Source organism: Nicotiana tabacum, chromosome 17, assembly GCF_000715075.1.
Source record: "Nicotiana tabacum cultivar K326 chromosome 17, ASM71507v2, whole genome shotgun sequence".
Classification (NCBI taxonomy): Eukaryota; Viridiplantae; Streptophyta; class Magnoliopsida; order Solanales; family Solanaceae; genus Nicotiana; species Nicotiana tabacum.
The window spans coordinates 93758278-93778243 of NC_134096.1; the positions used below are offsets into that span (position 1 = coordinate 93758278).

General features: G+C 36.6%; 1 protein-coding gene across 3 annotated transcripts; it reads right to left on the bottom strand.

Annotated features, from left to right (window-relative positions):
• Positions 1-9862: 9862 nt before the first annotated feature.
• LOC107800219 (putative phospholipid-transporting ATPase 8) lies at positions 9863-17769 on the bottom strand. Of its 3 annotated transcripts, none has more exons than XM_016623369.2 (12): positions 17428-17769; positions 16529-16942; positions 14174-15537; positions 13824-13934; positions 13413-13689; positions 13197-13285; positions 13006-13114; positions 12723-12932; positions 12472-12597; positions 11489-11587; positions 10862-11053; positions 9863-10686 (listed from the first exon to the last, which is right to left on the bottom strand). In XM_016623369.2, the coding sequence occupies exons 2-12, from the start codon at positions 16916-16918 to the stop codon at positions 10129-10131; spliced, it is 3525 nt and encodes a 1174-aa protein (XP_016478855.2). In that variant the 5' UTR covers positions 16919-16942; positions 17428-17769; the 3' UTR covers positions 9863-10128. The 3 variants fall into 3 exon arrangements, with proteins under 3 accessions (XP_016478855.2, XP_016478854.2, XP_016478856.2); XM_016623368.2 differs by lacking the exon at positions 17428-17769 and adding an exon at positions 17167-17299; XM_016623370.2 differs by lacking the exon at positions 17428-17769 and having other exon boundaries at positions 14174-14769; positions 15328-15537; positions 16529-17053.
• Between the last annotated feature and the right edge of the window lie 2197 nt (positions 17770-19966).

The following is a 19966-nucleotide window of genomic DNA, read 5'->3' on the forward strand; positions in this document are numbered from 1 at the left end:
GCTAATGAATACAAAATCGGGGTAGGAGAGTATTTTGTGTATTGGGGGTTAGGGTTCTTGATGGTGAAGAGACGATTTTGAGCTCAAATCAAGTCCAATCAACTAAGGTAAGTTGTTATTGATATTTTGGGTTGATCCTTACTCAATATACATGAGTTATAACATCATTCTTACATCAAAATACTAGATTTCATCATCAAATCCTCAAGAACACAAAAATTATCAAAGTTGTGATTTTTCAAGATTGATCTACTAGAGGTAATTCCAATGCTTCAAACTCATTTATTATGAGTAGTTAGAAGTATTTGAAGCATTTGTTACAAGTTTTAATGGTTGAAATATTAAATTATAAAACTCTAGTTCATGGCATGAATAGTACTTTTGAGAAAATAAGAGAGAAGATGAATGGTAATCTTGGTGAAGAAATTTATGAATACAATGAACCTATGAAATTATTTGTCAGCAAAAGATGGAAGTGATCAACTAAGTAATCACCCGAATTGTATATTTTGCAAGTGTTGATTATGGAAGACGATGAATAGTAACTTTGTGGCAATAAACAATTGATGTAGTATCATTAATAACTTCGAAAGGGTATTAAAACGTAAGAATAAAGTTGAATGGTCTAGCATGTAAAACTATTTAGCGATTTGAGTTGTTGGAGGCTTGTAGCCAACTTATGAGCCATATATAAATATTGATCAATATCTTAGGTCATATTCTCATGTAATTAGGATATCTAATTATAGATGTCGACTTGTTGGTGATGTTGAGTATTTTAATCAACATTGGAATGATGGAGGAGGATTGAAAGCTTGTGAATGTTAATAAAGCAAAAGCGAGGTAAGTTGATTAAAACTTACTCTTCTTGAGGGACTTTCTCTAAAAGCATGTTTCGAGTTAATACTTAAGTTGTTTACAAATGTGCTTGTGGGGACAAAGAAGTACGGATGTCTCCATGTATTAAAATATTATGTTGCATATGTAGTGTCATATTTTATTATAAAATTTTATTTTAAATTTTGTTGGCAAAATGACACTCAAGATAAATGTTATAAGTTTTTATCAAAACTTAGGTATTGGCAAGAGTATATATTTTGAGTGCTAAAGATAATTTTCATGGAAAGTATTTTTTTGGAAATTGACGAACAAAATAGCACTTGTGATATCTTTTAAGATTGATGTTAAATTGCTAAAGGCTTTAGCATGTAAAAGGTTATTTACTTTAATTTTGTTCAAATGATTTAGATTTTCTGTAAATGCTATGATTTGATAAAAATAGATCATTTGAGGCTACTATGCTATGAATCTATTTTTGAAGTATCAAATATTTTGGGAGTTACTTGTGTTCACCGAAATTGGCTTCGGATATATCGTGTTCATTGTCATGAAACTACACATGCCAGTGTAGGCGTAGATGGTCACTTTGTGGTATAGACTACGGCATAGTGCTCTCCCTCGAGAGAGTACTATTTTGAGCTATTATTAGCATGGCTGAGTCAATTCGTATGGCATTACGATGAGACGACCTGAGCAAGTAGGGTATATGATACTTGCCGCTAGGTACATAACCTAGTTGACCTTATTATGTCGGTGATAATATAGTACTCCCAATGAAAGGTAAGGATGATTTTCTTATTTTTAGGCCTAAGGAGCCAAAAGTGATTTCGATGACTTAAAGCAAATAGAACGATTTTGCATGATTTTATCCAAAATCTTCGATTGATGTAAATATTTTAAAAGTTTATATTGTGGGTTATATTTCACTTGGTTGTTATTTAAAATAACAAGGGTCATGAATTGATAAAATTTCTTATCGTTTTATATCAAATATTGGTGCATTATTTTTAATTGTCCCAAGAACTTAAGTTAGAGAGAGTCTATGACACTTATTGAGTACTGTTGTGATGTACTCAGCCCTTAGGGGTCCCTCTCTAGGGCCCTGCTTACTTTACATGTTTCAGGATGATGTATGATATGTGGCATGCAATCAGGCTAGGATGACTCTCTTTCTGAGGTATTATGAAGCACCACTTTTATCTCGTGGTAGCTATCATGTTCTTTCTCATTTTATTTTGTTGGAATTACTCCAACCGTTGGTTCTATTCTTGGTACAGAGGCTCCATAGATAGTTGTGAAAGGTTGTAATAACGGGGTTGTACACGACATACATGAAAGTATATTTATTTTACTTAATCTCATTGTTATTATCATGAAAGACGTCATGTGTGATTTTGAATTAGAAAATATTTTATTATTTAACTTGAAAATGTATATGATTTTTTTCAAGGAGCTTCCGCAGTTAAATTGATTTTTATGCATATGATTTGGGTGTATCACATGGTTTGGTTCGCTCGGGTCGGGTAGTGTGTCGGGTGCCGGCCACGTAGTTTTGGGTCGTGACATGACTTGGTATCAGAGCTCTAGGTTCTAAGTTGAGTCCTAGGAAGTCTATGGATCCGTGTCAAGTAGAGTCCCTCTTATCGATGTGTTGCCCGCCACACTTATATCGGGGAGGCTACAATGACATCTAGGGAGTTTTATTTTTTTTCGTACTCTATATCGTGCGTTTGTGTCTGAAGTGAGTACAGATTCTCGATCGTATTGATTTCTTATTGAGGAAGATATTGAAGTGACGAGAATGAAGCTCAATGTTCAATTTATAATACGAGATGTTTGGGCTAATAGCCAGAGAGTATCATATTTGTTCAAAATGGAAGGTTAAGTCGAGAATAGATTGGGACTGATACAGTAAACACGTATGACTTTGGTGAACAAGAATTATTTGTCGAATACTGAGAAATCATGGAAGAAAATAAAGTGATGATGTCAGCTAGTATTGTCAGGATGGTGTCCTGACTTATAAAGAATTTTACTAAAGGATGTAAATAAGGGAACCTATATTAGGTCCTAGATTTCAATTCAAGATCGTTAGTCAAGATGTTGGAGGGACTGTTTACTATGGTAATCATCATTAACGAGTTTAGAAAAGGTACAAAAAAAAGAATACTGTAAATGAAGATGTTGCATCTTAAATTATCATGACATGATATAGAGAGGTAATATGGATCTAATTGACAAGTGAATGTGAATCAGTCAAATTTGTGGTAAACATAGTATGACTCATAAGAAGTTTGGCATAGTTAAGACAGTGTCAATAATGACCAAAGACACCTTTCCAAAAAAGAAAAAGGGGACTTCTTGATCATTCGAAAAGGGAATGTTACAAGACGAGAGAGATGACCCTTAATTGTACTTGACATCAGGTTTTCCATAAGCATGATAGGTTATCGTCATGATGGTGTCATATGAAATAGAAGTGGCACATAAGAAATAAAGTGCCACATATAAGTACGAGTTGAGGATAGACGAAGCATGCCATATGTAAAAGATGGGAATGACAACCTTGAGTTCCTCCAGATGATGAATGTGATACAAATAAAAGTTAATCTCTAATTATGCATACCAAGATACGCGGGGATAAAGTATGTGAACTTAAATAGGTAAGCGTGAACATATTAAGGCATGAGATGCACAAAACGCGTAATCTTGGAGGTTATAAGAAGCAATATAGGTTGTTAGAGAAGGGGAAAAAATGATATGGAATAATAATCTTGAGTTTTTTTTAGTCGGGGTATGTCTTATTTTATTATGTTGAAATGATGAAAAAAATTGAGAATTTCTAAGAATGATCTCAAAGCAACTCTATATGTGCCCGATATTGAAAGAGCAGTTTACTTGTGAGTGAACGGATCCTTATGATTCAAGAAAAATAAATATAGAAATGGCTCATGGGCTAAGTTAAAGTTGTTGGAAAGTTATACATATAAGGTGTACGATGTAAGGATCAAAACAATGATTGAAAACGGTTATGGTACGGATTTGGATATTGAGAAGTACAAGAATTCTAAGACTACATGATAATGTGTCATAAATTCCTATAGAATATGTAGGGAGGAGGTCAACGATACCATGAAGAATGGGAAAATATACAAGTATATATTTATCATATGAAATGTGTTAATGTAAATATGTGGTATTAGCTATGACCAAAAAAGATCGCATTGTGATGAAGACATGAGGTAATAAGACCCTACATGCATGCCATATTTATCATAAGTATTAGCCTACTCAGTGGAATACCATCAAAATAAAGTTTCATGAAAGGACTTAAGAGCAAGAAATATAATTTCAGAGATATTACTACAGAATCTCATATATATATCCAGAATATTTTGAACCCATTGGTCCAGGCCTTGAACCCTTGGTAGTGTCCACCAAGTAGCTAAAACAATGAAAACAAAGAGGTCAACAATGATGTGAAATGGTCTTTTTACGAAGGAAAGAGATGAATAAATTACAAACTTACGTGAACGATTCCATGATTCAGGAAATGATGGAGTCGTGGTCGGGATGATATCCATCACAGTCACTGTCATCATCCACGCTAGTGAGAAGGGCGTGGTAGCCATGTTTGCTGAAATATTTTAGTCCCTCACGGAAGATTTTGGGGGAGTAAAGATTCATTATGTGTGCCATAGTTAGAGTTTCCTCAGTCTTCGTGCACAATTAGTGTAGACAAGCCATCGTTCACCATACAAAAGGGCCTACTAGTGCTAAGCAGACCTAGTACCGATAGCAGAACTCCAAGATCACGGGGTCGAGCCCTCCGCTCAAAAAAAACAGACCCAAGGTGAAGGGATACGTATAGACATACGTAAAACCGTCCTTGGTGAAGGTAACTCGCTCTATCATGTATCGAGCAATGATGTTAAGGTTTGGGCAGTTGTATTCCTCCTTCACAGCAGAAATACTGGAAGGGCGAATAGAGGAAGGATACCTGCTAATGGCCCAAGTTCGTGGAGACGCAGATGAAAACTTCTCTTGGAATTCATTGGCGATGCTCAGGTGTTTGGGTATGATGGTGCTTACTGTGGGAGGATCAGTGTCAACATCAACCTCTTTGTCTTGGTGTCTCTTAGGGCCTCAACCGAAGAGAAAATCAGAGTTTTTGAAAGATTCAGTAAAATAAGCCATGGTAGTAAAAAGGTAGTGAAGTTTTTTATAGAAAGTCAGAAAAAGATGAAAGCAGAAGAAGGTTAAGTGCAAAGAAGATGATGAACTTATGAAAGTTTTGGAAGTGAAAGAGGTAAAATGATGAGTATAAGTAAAGAGTATAGACAACAAAATCGTGGTCATGATTACCTCGAGAATCGACGGAAATATTGTTGAATCGTCAGGCAATACATGTTGGGGGTATTAAATGTGAGAAAACGTGCATTCTTTCAAGCGTCAGAGATTATTCAGAAGGTTCTCAGAAGATTTTCCGCCAAGAAAGGGATCTTCACCAACTTTCCGGTGACACAAAGATATGCCACTGGAAAGTAGGTGGACTATCTGTATTAGGTAGAATTTGTTTATAATGAATGATCGAATGATAGCGTGACACGTGGAACCGAAGACAGATAAAAAGTAAATCAAGTAACAACCAGTACCGTGAACAACAACTGTAATTGGCATCGGAAATAACTTTATTTGCTCTTTTACATTATTTTTATTTCTGTTGTCGGAGCCAAGCTTGTCATTTCCTTCGATTTTAATCGCTAAGTCTTATTTTTAATCTTGTTTATTTATCATTTTCGGATCAAGTCAGTTTGCTCGTCTATAAACCATGTTACAAATTTAACTGTACCGTTTTACGGGTAAACACTCATTAAAGGGAGAAGTGATCTTTGCTAGGAGTTTTTTCATACCTCGAATTTGAACTCGAGATCTCTAGTTAAAGACGGAGGATCTTATTCATTCCACCACACCCCTAAATGATATTTGTGGGTGAAGTGCCCTTAAAGCATTTTGTGCATTTAGTGCAGTCCTTCTATTATTGTTGTTACCGCTTTAAATCAGCATCAATTAAATTAGCTCACCTAAAACATCAATTATCATGCTATGCATGTATAGTATCAACATGTAATAAAGGACCCCAAATGGCTTACCTTGTCGGTTCATTGGGGTTCATAATTTAATTCACCAATTGTTTTACATAAGCTATATTCTTTCTGCAAACACTACTCGGTTGGCGTGATTCTAATTCTTAAGTAGTGGTACAAATTACTCAAATATGTTTGGTATAAGGTTTTGGTTGCAAGTCTATTTGGCTTACTCATTGAACTGAAGGAAAGCGTTGAGTGAATTAACTAGTGTAATTGGAGGGTAACAATTTTAAAGACGCAGCACTAATTATTAGCGAGCATTTTATATGTAACGATATTTATACTTCTTTTCATATGTTGGCAATATGAAATTCATACTCCTCTACATGGTGAATAACCAGATGCAAATTAATGAACATTTACTTGTCATGTTCCATGAATAGAATATCTATTGGAATCTCTTTAGAAAAAAGATCTTATTTCTCGTAATAAAGAAGATTTTTAGTCTTGTGATAGGTCCCTAACGAAACTAGTTCTTCTAGTTTGTAACTAGATCGAAATAGGAATAGTTCCTACTACTACTCCATTTGTATGAAATTAAATCACCTTGAAATGTTTCTTATTTCTTATCAATTCCTAGGGATGAAACTTGTGCAAGTAGATTGTCCTTTAATTCTGTAACCTACAATCATCCTTACTAAATGTTCATCAGCATTCTAAAATTTCATTATTCGCATCTGCTAAAACATAAAATCTCCTATCAAATAACATTAATTCTAGCCAATCCAACAGACTATACATTTGATGAAGCTTCAGAATGTTACAACGATTATAGTATATGTTACCCCAAAAAATGACAGTTGATGTAATGCCCCGTAAAATTTTGTCAAGGAATTCGAGTTTTGTGGTGCCGAGGTGGGCTAATATATTCGAAGGTAAGCTCGCCGCGGTACGGACTTTTGGGTTGAAAAATGCATGGGAGAGTTGGTAAAAGTTTTTGGCAGAAGAAGGCAGTTCTGCGGTCAAGTTCGCGACCACAGAACCACTCCACGAGACGCATAATCATCGCGGAATTAAGCAAAAAATTTGTTAAATTTGAAAGGTCGTTTTGCGGTCCATTATGCGATCCACACTTCCGTCGCATATTTAGCATGAATAATTTCGTTGGGTAATTTTGTGGTCCATTCTGCGGCCGCATAAGTGGTCTGCGGATCGCAGACCGATCCATGCCATCCCAGTTTTTGGCATCACTTTCGGGGTCGATTTTGCGGGCCGCATATCTGTTCTACGGTCCATTCTGCGACTGCAGACTTGAGTTCGGAGGGTCCATTTTTCTATTTTTATAACCCGACCCCATTTTGATTAATAGCCTTTGGGGCTCATTTTGGGGCATATATATGATGTTTTAGAGAGAAGTAAGAGTATTTTAGAGAGAGAAGAAGAAGGCCTAGCATTCTAATCATCCATTCTTATCCCAATCTTCAAGAATCATGGAAGCCAATAATTATTCCATCATCTATCCGGTAAGTTCTTGTCCTACTCATCCATGCAAGTTTATTTAGGGTGGGGTTGGAGATAGGACATGCATGTGCCAATAGGAGGTAGTATGTGGGGTTGTTAAACTATATCGGGTAGTTTCTTGTTGAAATTGGTTGAGGAAGGAAGGGATTACCATTGTAGAGCTTTGTACTCAAGTTTGCATTATAGGTGTTTGACAAAATTCCTAAGAGAGTTACACCATGAGAATTCTTCTAATTAATATCCGATTTTTGCTATCTTCCTATAGATTATTATTGCTAGAAGTATTGGGATGTTGTAGTAACTTACGTAAAGCTCAAACAATGTATATTGGCTAAACTTCTCTCTTGGAATCGAATTCCATGATGTTTCCGTAAGTTCAAGTATGGTTGGCCCAAGTTCCTAATTCCCATGTTCCGAGTTATTCCTTATATATTTGACTATTTCGAATAAGCTTGTGTTGAAAGATATATACTAAAAATGTGCACCAAATTTTTTTTATCATCTTGTGTTCTCTGTCGGGAATGTATCCTAGTGTGACCAATATGTCGATATAGTATGATTTTAAATCATGTTTAAATTGCAAGTTATTATGCTCAATTGTGAAAGAAAACTCAATGCGCCTAAGAATTCTATTGTTTATATTTATGCTTAAGGCCTTGATTCCAAATACTCTTATTGATGATGATCTATAAATATGCCTGAAAGTGAAAGAAATGAGAGTGAGATATAAAACGTGGCCATGGTTGTTGTAACTAGTGCATTTGATTTGAAGTCATGTTTAAATCGTATATCACCATGCTCTCCTTTATAAATATTTTCAATGTGATTTGAGTTCTTACATACTCATGAGTTGAAATTGTGTATTGCCTTTTAGGAAGAAGTATTTCAAAAAGATACGGTGTATTACTCGTTTATGATTTTTAACTTGTGTTGCGATTACAAGTCATTGTGCTCCATACTTTGGAAAGGGATCTATTGTGTTTAAAACATTCACTATTGATGAACTTAAAGTTATGATTTTCGAAATATTCTATATGTTAATGTTTGTGATGATGATCATGAAAAGTCATGAATATGAAATACGGCTAACGTGCCATGAATGAGGAATCATATGTATGGCCAAGAGAGCCAATGAAATAATAATGTTGTGAGTGGCTAAAAGTACTAATGAGGCTATATATGGTCTGGAAGGTTACGAGGTGAATGTATTTGTATTTATATTGCCTTTGTGTGTAAAGCAAAAATATTTTTGGGAGTATCGTTAGTCACCGAGGAAGGGTAGGTTGAAATAACCTAACCCCGAAATTACACGTGTCGGTGTAGGAGTGCGTGTGATTATTCTCCTTATTTGGGATGAGATTGATGTGAGAGAATATTCCCCTTAATTGGGATGAGATGATTGCTAGCAAATGGTGATGTCAATCCACACGGCATTGTGGTGAGACGACCTAGCCGATCAGGTCGAGATCAGACGCCATGTCGCACACATGTTGGTGATTGTGATTACACCTCCACCCGCACACATTGGGGTGAGGCGGCAAGGCCGCTTTGTGTAGAGATTGTGATTGTGATTACACCTCCACCCGCACATATTGGGGTGAGGCGGCAGGGCCGCTTTGTGTAGAGATTGTGATTGTGATTACACCTCTACCTGCACACATTGGGGTGAGGCGGCAGGGCCGCTTTGTGTAGAGATTGTGATTGTGATTACACCTCCACCTGCACACATTGGGGTGAGGCGGCAGGGCCGCTTTGTGTAGAGATTGTGATTGTGATTATGACTGTGATTGGATGTCTTTGGGTGAGACGGCCTAGCCAATCAGTCCGTGCTCGGACTCCGTCCTAAAATCATGATGGTATATCGATACTAATGATCTCCCAACAAAAAATAATAATATTTTTGTACTTTGAAAATTTTTCGGTTATAACTTGACGTTTGGATATCATTGATTGTTACTTGTTGCTTCCACGGTTTTCCCCTTCTTATATTGGCATTCTATTTCTAAAGAGGACATTTAGCTTCACATACTAGTACTATTTCACATGTACTAACGTCCCTTTTGCCGGGGGGGTTGCATCTTCAATAGATGCAGGTGGTTCGTCAGCGGACAGCTTTGACCCTCGTTAGCAGTTACTCTCTATCCAGCAAACTTTGGTGAGCCATACTCTATTCCGGGCCTTATGTCACATGGCATTGTACTTGGTGTTTCGAGGTATAGCCGGGGCCTTGTCGCCGACACTTCCATATTACTTTTCTGTTGTACTTAGAAGCTCCGTAAACATAGTGTGGTGGTGTTGGAAGAGTCAAACTAGATATGTTGTAATTGTATCACATGATCCACTTCAAATTATGAATGTATAATATATTTTAGGAATTATGAATGAAGCAAATAATGGTAATGGAATTGGTATTGTTCATAAAATCCTCTCAATGGTTAATTAATGAAATATATCTTCTCTTTATTCATGGGCGAGTTTGGGTAGGAGGCATTGTACAAACTTGCTTGACCGGAGTATCTCGGTTGAGCGCCGGTCGCGCTACTCAAGGTCGGGGCGTGACAGTTGAAATGTTAGTATCCTCGCTCACTTATACACAACACTATTTATCTACTTTACACTAAATAAATTTACATACTATTAAGGAGCAACCTGTGACAAAGTGAATCTATTCCGAAAGCTATATCTTTTCTTTGCCTCTACCATTAAACTCCTCAGTAAAGTCACTGTTTAATCCTTCGAATCGTATCCTTTGAATCTGATCATGGTACATAGGTCGGAACTCAGTCTGAAATGCCCTGTATGTAACATATGGTAACAAAGAGGAAACGACGACCAGAAGAGTGACCAGCCAATAGAACGGACTTGGAGCGCAAGCTTCCACGAGAATCTGATATGCTGTAGTTGATATTATAGGGGAAAGAGAGCCATAAACTGCTAAAAACACATACCAAATCGCAATGCTGCCCCAGATGAAAAAGTGCTGAATCCAAGTGAAGTAGTTGATAGACACTGCCATTTGACAATTGACTGTCCACACCACACAAGTGTACATTATCACTCCAAATACTCCATAGTCAACCGGTTGACCATCTTTCCGGAATACGTGATGCACGATCGAATTGTTGGTTCCAAAGAAGATGATCATAGAACAGATAACACCATTTAACATCCAGCCTAAAATGCGAGGCCAACTGAAGAGAATGTTCTTTGTCCCCTCTTCATAGAGCTTAGGAAACTGCAAAAGAAATACTATGAGAGATAAGGTTGTGGCCCTCTTGCTTAGTTTTTTAAGTTACAACCACTTGCAGCAGAGATCAAAGAACACGTTAAAGTGGTGAATATGAAGTAGCTTTTTTTAATAAACATAACTTTGTTGGTGCTTAAAAGGAAGTACAAAATAGGAGACCGACCTCGAGACATAGCCGTGCAGAAACATCCTGATCAAAGACACCGAGAGCAATCACAGGAAGCGATGTGAAAAACACATTATATAATGACATATACCAGTCATTATAAGCAGGTCGGCCAGAGAAAGAAGCAAAGCCCTCAAACCAGAAAAGGGTCAACCCAAAGGCGAGGTTCTTGTAAAAGAAGTAGCACAACTGCAACCATCCCAAAAAGTGATATCAGGAGGTCATAAATGTCTAATTCAAAACCATCATGAAACTTTGCTTTCAATCAGCCAGCAAAATACAAAATATTCGTAACTGCAACCCATGCCCCTGGTACAGCGGTAAGTAAACTGCTATTCACTTTTTTATATGTAACATGTGTCATGCTTCTTAACGATTTCAAAAAAGTGTACGCCTGTTTAATAATTATGACGCATGCCTGCTAAACTAAAAATAGTCACCTCAATTACGCAAATGTTACCTCAGTTCCTTTTTTACAAAGAAAGTTTTAAACCAAAAAAAAAAAAGACTCGGTATCAATTTTTTGTTTGGTGCATATTGGCTCCAAGATGAGCAAAATGTCAGATGTGATTTCTGGTCATATCCGATTTCTTTTTAAAATTTCCTAGGATGGGGAATACTTACCATCATTGATATTCTCCTGTAGCACCAGTGGCCATGGACCAACAACAAGCGCTCAAGAAAACGGAATTGAGCTATTGCATAATCACTTGACATGACAGCCTAGTAAGAAGTGCAGCATCATCAGTTTAACTCCTTGACGAACATGGAAATTGTTTGGCAGAAAGAATCTGCGCTCATATTGCCTACTACAACTTAATTATAAATCACAGTCCATCAAGAGAGACAAGAAAAGACAGTCTTCGTAAGTAATATTAATGCAAAAAGAAACAGCACCAAGTGATGAGAGGAGAGACAGGGTTACATCTTCAGCTAAAGTCAACAATCACCGAGAATCTTACTAATGCTAGAAATTATATTCTGTACTAGAACATTGAATCTCCCCTCATAAGCCTAGTAACGACAAAACCTCAGCAGTTACTTGAATCCTGATTAAACTAATCCAGAACAGAAAAACAAGACCCCCTTCTGATAAATTGCTTCACTGATCTGAATTAGTCAGTTATTCAGGATCATGAAACAGTTATGAGGCGCTTCAAATAGGAATAGTTCTCAGCAAAAGGAAAACTGACTCACACAAAAAGAGCTCCAACTAAATACTAAACTACCTTTCTTCCATTGCTTCTTCTTCTCTCCATTTTCCAAAAATTAGCTCACTGAACTTCATTAAGTCTCGACCACTTGATTATTCACATCAATTCCTAATTATCCACAGCTACGACTAGTGATGAATAAAAACATACCAAAGCAGAGCTTTCAAGAGGGAGAACAGATCCGGCAATATGTACCGAAAACCAGGATGGCATAAGTTACACTAACTAATCCCCTACCCCAACCCCCACTAGAGGAACGGTATCCGCCCTGACAAGGAAAAGGCAAAGCGAAATGGAAAAATGACGAAAAGGAAAAGCAAGGGTCCGAACACTAAGAAATGGAAGGAAGGAAAAAGAACAATGCAAAAGAGGAAGAACTACGCAAAAAGTTACCTGCATTCCTTCAACGCCACTGATGCCAACCCCAACATCAGCCTCTTGGAGCATGCTTACATCATTTGCCCCATCACCAATCGCTAATGTATTTTGGTGTGTTCCAACTTTCACCAATCTAGTAACCTGCATATCTTTAAAGATTTTTGTCAGATTATTCAAATGGCCCACAAACCTGATGTGCAACAAACTTTGTATACAGTTAATGAACAAAATTCTCCAAATACGAAACTGCATAGGATGGCACTTACAAGAGCTTTTTGTTTAGGAGTGGAGCGGCAGCAAATAACAGATGCACAACTTATTGCAAGCTCCAAGAATGATTTTTCCAGTTTTTTGTCAAGAGCAAATGACAATGATTTGCCATCAATGATCAAACCAAATGATGCAGTAATTTCTTTGCTTGAGCTTATTTGTGATATTCCCTCTCTTATTTGCTTTGTGATGCTATCATGTGAAACCTAAGACAGTTGAACTTGGTGAAAAACGTAACTTTTGTTTTATTGTAGGCAAAACAAATCCACAATCCTGTACCTTTGCAACAGTCTCCTTGTTTCCTTGGTTTTCTAAGTCCAATATGTCTTGAGAATCTAAAGTAATAATAATTTGCCTCATATCTGGTCTTAATAAACTACAAGCGTACCTACATAACATTCAGAAAGATAATGAGAATGGAATTCATGGTTTAAACAGAGAAGTTGCATCATTTTACTAATAAGACCTACCCAATATTGATAGCCGTCTCCATCTTATCACCAGTTAAGACCCAAATCTTAATCCCAGCTTTTGCAAGTTTATCAATGCATTCCGGGACCTGCAGAGCAGTCAGCTTAGGACTGGAAAATGATTCACAACAAGTGATGTATAAGGCAAAAGCAAAAAAAGGAAATTGCAAGCTCCGTTCGATTTTAACTAATGTATAACACAAGATTAAAGCTCACCCCTTTTTGAAGTTTGTCCTCAACAGCAGTAACACCAAGGAGAATTAAGTCCTTTTCAATCTTGTCAGCCGCAGCATCCACCAAAGCATCTCTGTCTGCTGTTACAGAGGCTTGGGCATTCAAAAACTCTTGTTCCCATGATTGGAACTCCTCCTCATCAAGCTCACGGTAAGCTACAATTAGAGTTCGCAATCCTGCTTCAGCATATTGTCTAAGATGTTCCCTTGTTATACCCTCAAAGGCCCGCCCATCTTTCGAAAGCCGTTCGAACATCACACTAATGAAAAGAAATATTATGAGCAAGAAGAAATCAGTCTAAATTAAACAGAACAGGAGGATTTGAATCACATATTTGATCACTTGATAGAAAAAAAAAGGACATATGCAAGGGCAGTGAAAAGAGATACAGACCTGTCTGCACCCTTGCATAGGAGCAACAACTGGTTCTCGGCATTTTTTACAATTACAGACATTCTCTTCCGTGAGCTACTGAACTCTAAGACATGAAGGAGCTGATATGATCTGAAATGAAGACTTAAGTCATGCAAAAAGCAATAAAACTAACAAAGGAAAAGGGTAAAAATGAGTCAATGATCCATTGATAGACTGTTCCAAAAAGAAAAAACAAAAGCAATTGATAAGAAAAGAATGAAATAGCGCAGAAACTTTATAACTAGATATTCCATGCTTATGAAATTTCTCACTGCATGAAACTATGTAAGATTCCAATAGAAGAAAAAAAAAACAAATCAAAGGTTTACCTGTCAACCACCTTGCCACTCCGATGATCCAACTCATGCAGTGTAATTCTGCTTTGTGTTCTTTCAAAGAACTGAAACCCAAGTTCCCTTGCTGCAATGACAAAGGCAGCTTCATCTGGTGACTCTGCTTCATAGGAGATCTCACCTGTTTTCTTGTTCACATCAGGAATAACCGTATGACAAATCGCCAGCACTCTGAAAAACTTTTGTATCATGTCTTGATGAGGCTCATGGACCCATTGACCATTCATTATACGCTCATCTTTGAAGTTGAATCCTTTAATAGATATCTCCAAGTTAACGGCAGTGTCATTTGATTCCTCCACGTCATTAGAAGCATCACCTACTTCCTGCACCGCTCCATCTCTTTTCCGCTTTGCCAGGGCCCTCTCTATCTCTGTCACAACACGGCCATATGCAACACCTGCTATTGAACATTTAACAAACTCCATGGAGTTGCATGTTAAGGTGCCTGTTTTGTCAGAGAGTATAGTGTCAACCTGCCCAAGTTCCTCATTCAGATTCGATGTTCTTGCATGAGCGGGCTTATCTGTTTCCTCGTAGTACATCTCCCTATCTTGATTGATGAAGATGCTCTGCAAAACCTTCACAATCTCAATAGACACATATAACGAAATAGGAATCAAGTACCCGTACAACAGTAGTGCTGTCAGGAAATGGAAAAATGCAGCGAGTGAAGCTCTTTTGGGATCATAAAACACACTTGTCCTGTCCGGTCGAAGATACCACCTCCTTAGTTTCCCACCACGAAGGTCATGCTTAGTTTCAATCCCGAAAAAGATAGATCCAATAAAAGCTATTGTAATCAAGGTACCAAAAAGAACATATATTATTTTATCCATCCTTTTCTCAATTGCACTCCTCTTAGAAGGAGGATCAGTAGAATTCTGCATGACTTTCGTGTCATGACCAGTAAAAATGACCACACCATAAACATAATCAGTGTTCCGTAGCTTGGAATCTCGCAAAAGTATCTGCTGCACTGAAAGAGGATGCTGCTGATTATCATAATTCAGAGTTCCAATGAATGTATAAAGATCTTCATTTGGATCTTCACACTTGACGACAGCCTTAAAATTTCGAAAAGAAGAGTCGTCGTGCAGGGAGGATGTGATATCCAATGCATGCTTTACCTTAAGGTTAGTCTCTCCATCAAGATTAGATGTTTCAACATAACATATCCCGTCCTCGTAGCTTGATGAAAGCAAAAGCAAATCAGCGGGGAAATATTCATCTTTGTGCACCTTAATAAGGTCACCAACGCGTAAACTTCTCCATCTAGTCTCTTGGAAAGTATGATTTTCAGTGTATACGTTTACCTTGCGGTTATTGGCTTCAATATCCTGAAAAAGATGCATCAAAAATTAAAATTTTACAAGAAAGACCATTGAATATATACCTGAACTTGCTCACAACAATCAAAATGCATTCCAACATATTTTTGTCAAACTGCCAAAACCAAAGGCATGCCAACATAGACTAAGAGCAAACTAATGATCCAAAAGAAAGAGCAAATGAAACATTGCAATTTACACAGCTAAAGACATCAGAAAGTCCTAGTGAAGTTTTTCGACATGACCTCCAGACTTCTTCACTGGGGAATATAAAGGTCGAAAAACGTGTGTTCGCCCAATAGGGAAATAAACTGAAAGATGATTGATCTGTATCCAGTAGTCAATGTTTATGATTGAGAAAATATCTTTCTATTTCCCAATTAAATATGGACCAGCGAGTCAAGAAAGGCACCGCATTTATTTTTTCTTCTTTTCCATATAGGGTTTCTTTTTGAAGTTTGATAGTAACTCTCAATTGGGGACAACTGAATATGACACATTATAACCTACAAGTCACTGTTTAAATGCGAGTGGGAGATCGTTCAAAAACCAAGTGTACTGGGGGTTGGCGTTGCAGCTATCTCTTATTATCTTCACATGCCAATAACCCAATAAATATTGCTTCACTACTTTTGGGGGTTGAAAAGTGTTTCACTACATATCTGTTCCAGCTTTTTATGAGTAATATTTCCTAGCTACTAATAAATAGATAATGAGAATCTACTTACCATTAAAACATTGCTATCTGTAGTCTCATTGTGAAAATTTAACACTTCCCTAAAGTCATTGTCATTAGTTGCCCATCCGCATTGTACTAGTTAAATCCTAGCTTATTTAACCAAGCAGAAAAAAGTTAATTTTAGTGATTAACTTTCACCAAAGATAGAATGTAATCAGTGATTGACGAACGAGGACTGAAACATCAAAGACAACTATTTGATCCAACCAAGGAAAACAGAGTCTAAAATGCTCAGAGCATCAGAATACAACAAGAATTTACCTGCCTTTTACGCCTCCAATCTTCGATCCCTTCTTTCGCCATCGTTGCCCCGATCACAACCAACAAAGGTGCTAGAATGCTACTGGCTGTATATGGAGCCAGAGGACTAAATGAAACACAAGCAACAACAAGAAAATATATATTTGCAACCCGCCTAAATTGCTCAAACAATGACTTTGGTATAAAATTAATCGCTGTGTACTTTGTAGTAGAAACATAATTCCCTCTGTACTTGAGCTGCACCTGTTCTGGATTATCAGGATCATTACAATACACGATCCTCGAAAATCCCCTCTTCCCAATTTGACTATGTTCCTCCCTCAACGAACACTTCATACATGAAAAACTATATAACTTACTGAACCGTATTTTCCTCCTTCCACCTGCCATTTTCTCCAACTCTATTCCCCAATTCTAAGCAAAAATAAATAAATAAATAAATAAATAAATACACTAGAAAAAAAAAATCCCAGAAGTTCCTCAAACTACTATTACCACCACTTATTAAAACATTGATTATACTAATTTAATCCTCGCATTAAATTCCAGAAACTTGGCTAACAAAAAAACACGTTACAAAATAAGGAAAAAATTAACTCCAAGTGTTAACAAGAACTTGACACAGGAGTACTGCTTACAGCTTGGCACTGAGACAAAACACTGAAATAACAAAAATGGGAGAGTTCTTAACGTGAAGCTCCATCTTTTCTCATATACTTAGCTTCAAATTGCCAAAAAAAAAATTACCGAAATACCAAAACTGACGATGGAGTGTCAAGAAAAGTAAACCCTAGTAATTAGTTTTCCTCAAAATTCTTAACTTTGGTCTCAAGTACTAAAAATCCTTTGCTTCCACTGTCGGTGTAGTGACAAATGTGCTCAAAAGTCTAAACACCAACCTGTAAATTTTACGTGGACCAATAAAGAAACATTCACTCAAAAGGATAATTCTTGTTTCTATAAATTTCCAGATAGTGATTTGGTTGAAGTTAGGAGAAAAAAAGTGAGGAGTTTCTAGTACAAATAAGTAGTTGGCCAACGAAATGTGTCAATTTTATGTTTTTTGCTGTTTCCATAAGTAAAAGAGAATGAACAGTGAACTCGCAGCTAAATATAGCACACTTTTGGCATATCGAAACTTTGACTACGTGGACTATTAGTGACGTGGATTCATCCAACCATACACGTGGCTGATGATATAAATCTTAACAATTTAAAGACTCGAAAGTAACAACGACCGTAGTTCACGACCGTAATGTACCTGAGTACTTTTTGTGGACGACGCCGTATATTCTAACCGTTCCGACAGGAGGCGCGTGCTTCAACGAAGATGTACGGTGATTGAGTTGATGAGGTGGCTGTTTGGTGGGACCATTGCAGATCATAGTGTGCTGTTCCTTTATTTAGTTTGGGTTTCAAAAAGCATATTCCCTTTATATATTTTCCGAGATCTAAATTTTGTTGAAGTTTTAACAGTAGTATTAAGGAATTGGTTGAAAAACAATTAAGCAATGCTAGTCAAAAAAGAATTTTAACTTTTTAACGTGAATTTTATGGTATCATAGTTTTGAGATGTTCGTTATTTCTTCCTTTTATTATATCTGATTTTGATTATCAATTCGAAGAATCTCGATGCACACACGTTTCTTAAATTTCTGATTTTCTTAAAAAATTGGGGTTGAAAATTATGTAGCTTTGTTGAGTGTAACAAGTGAAATAACTTATGTTTTACAGTGTTAGAATTTGAGCAAATTTATTGGATCTCTGTGATTTTTTAAAATTGATCGCTCATAAATTCGGCCGTTTGTAAACAAATTATCACACATATTGTAAAATTTAATTCATATTAGCATAGTAAATCTATTTGTTTAATTAATTGGAGCATGAACAGTATTATGAGTGAATGTAATACCGACAATCGTTTCATATGCTCTTATTACAACGATTTAAAAAATAATAATAATAACAATTGAACAGAATGGTCAAAAGTAAATTTACATATTTATGATTTTTTCCGTTTATACTACCAAGCAAGCAATGCCGTGAACTTAATGCATTCCAATAATGGAAAGTTGTGAACGTTACAATTTAAGACAGAGAATTGAGATAACTTCAAACTTCCACCAAAGTACACATATTACATATAGTATGAGTAACAAAGTTTTGACGTATTCGTTGTGCATTCAGTGAAATTATTTAAATTTCAAATTTTATTGGGCAACGTCTTAGTTATTTCATTTATACTTCCTAAATCAAGAGTGTTTTTGATCGGTACTGATTTCTCCCTTAAGTCATTACTCATTACTGCTTAAAGAATTACAAAGTAATATAATAATATTAAAGAGTTTTTTTATTTTAGCCAAGTCATTCGAAAATTAGTAATGCAATAAGTGTAATGCACATATTATTTCTTGTTAGACTTTTGTAAGTTGTAGTAGGGAGCCACTTCCTTCAGGAGAATTAATGCGTATTCTTCTTCTCGTAATATGAATAAAATTACTAGTACACAGTATATTTAAAATATGTAACTATTTCTCAAACAAAATAAAAAGGTTGCTCTATACTAGGATAATCTTTTGTCTTTTTAGTTATTTTAATCAATATATTAATAATTTTTCTATTTTATTCTATATCTTATTTTATAATAAAATTAATAATGCATAAATTTCACATAACTTCTGTAAAATTTAGATAACTGGCTTTAGAGTATGCGCAATGCGCGTGTACTTCATATCAGTGAGTATAAATTTTTTTAAAATTATATAAATATTATTAACATATATAATTGAGTTAATAAAATAAAATTTTAAAAAGTACAAGCTCTTGAAAATGATGCAACAACAACAACCCAGTTAAATTTCACTAGTGGGTCTGGGGAGGGTAGTGTGTACGCAAACCTTACCCCTACCCAAGGGGTAGAGAGGTTGTTTCCGAAAGACCCTCGGCTCAAGAAGACAAAAAGAGGCAATATATCAGCACCATCAAAATAAACCATGAAACAAATAACAGCATCACCAGAACCAAAAAATAGATGAACATCAAAACAATAACTAGTGGATACAACTCGGCACTAAGTGGAGCAAAAAAGTAGTGTGACTCAACATTAACCACTAACAGTCTAAGACTGAGTCCTAACAGGCTAGCCTCACTCTGGTGCACCGTAGAAATATGTACAACGATCTCCTACGATACAACCTTAATGTTCGACCTCCACATCTTCCTGTCTAGGGCCATGTCCTCGGTAGTCTAAAGTCACGCCACGTCCTGCATGATCACCTCTCTCCAATACTTCTTAGGCCGCCCTCTACCTCTCCCCGTACTCACTAAAGCCAGCCACTCACACCTCCTCACCGGCTCATCTGGGGTTCTCCTCTGAACGTACCTGAACCATCCAAGCCTTGCTTCCCGCAACTTGTCATCCATGGGAGCTACGCCCAC

Coding starts and splice junctions, on each gene's coding strand:
- LOC107800219 (XM_016623369.2), bottom strand. CDS start 16,918: ATGGCAGGTGGAAGGAGGAAAATACGGTTCAGTAAGTTATATAGTTTT. Junction 13,690..13,823: donor CTATGCAAGGGTGCAGACAG/GTCTGTATCTCT, acceptor TCTTTTCATTAG/TGTGATGTTCGAACGGCTTT. Junction 10,687..10,861: donor CTGCACGGCTATGTCTCGAG/GTCGGTCTCCTA, acceptor TTTCTTTTGCAG/TTTCCTAAGCTCTATGAAGA.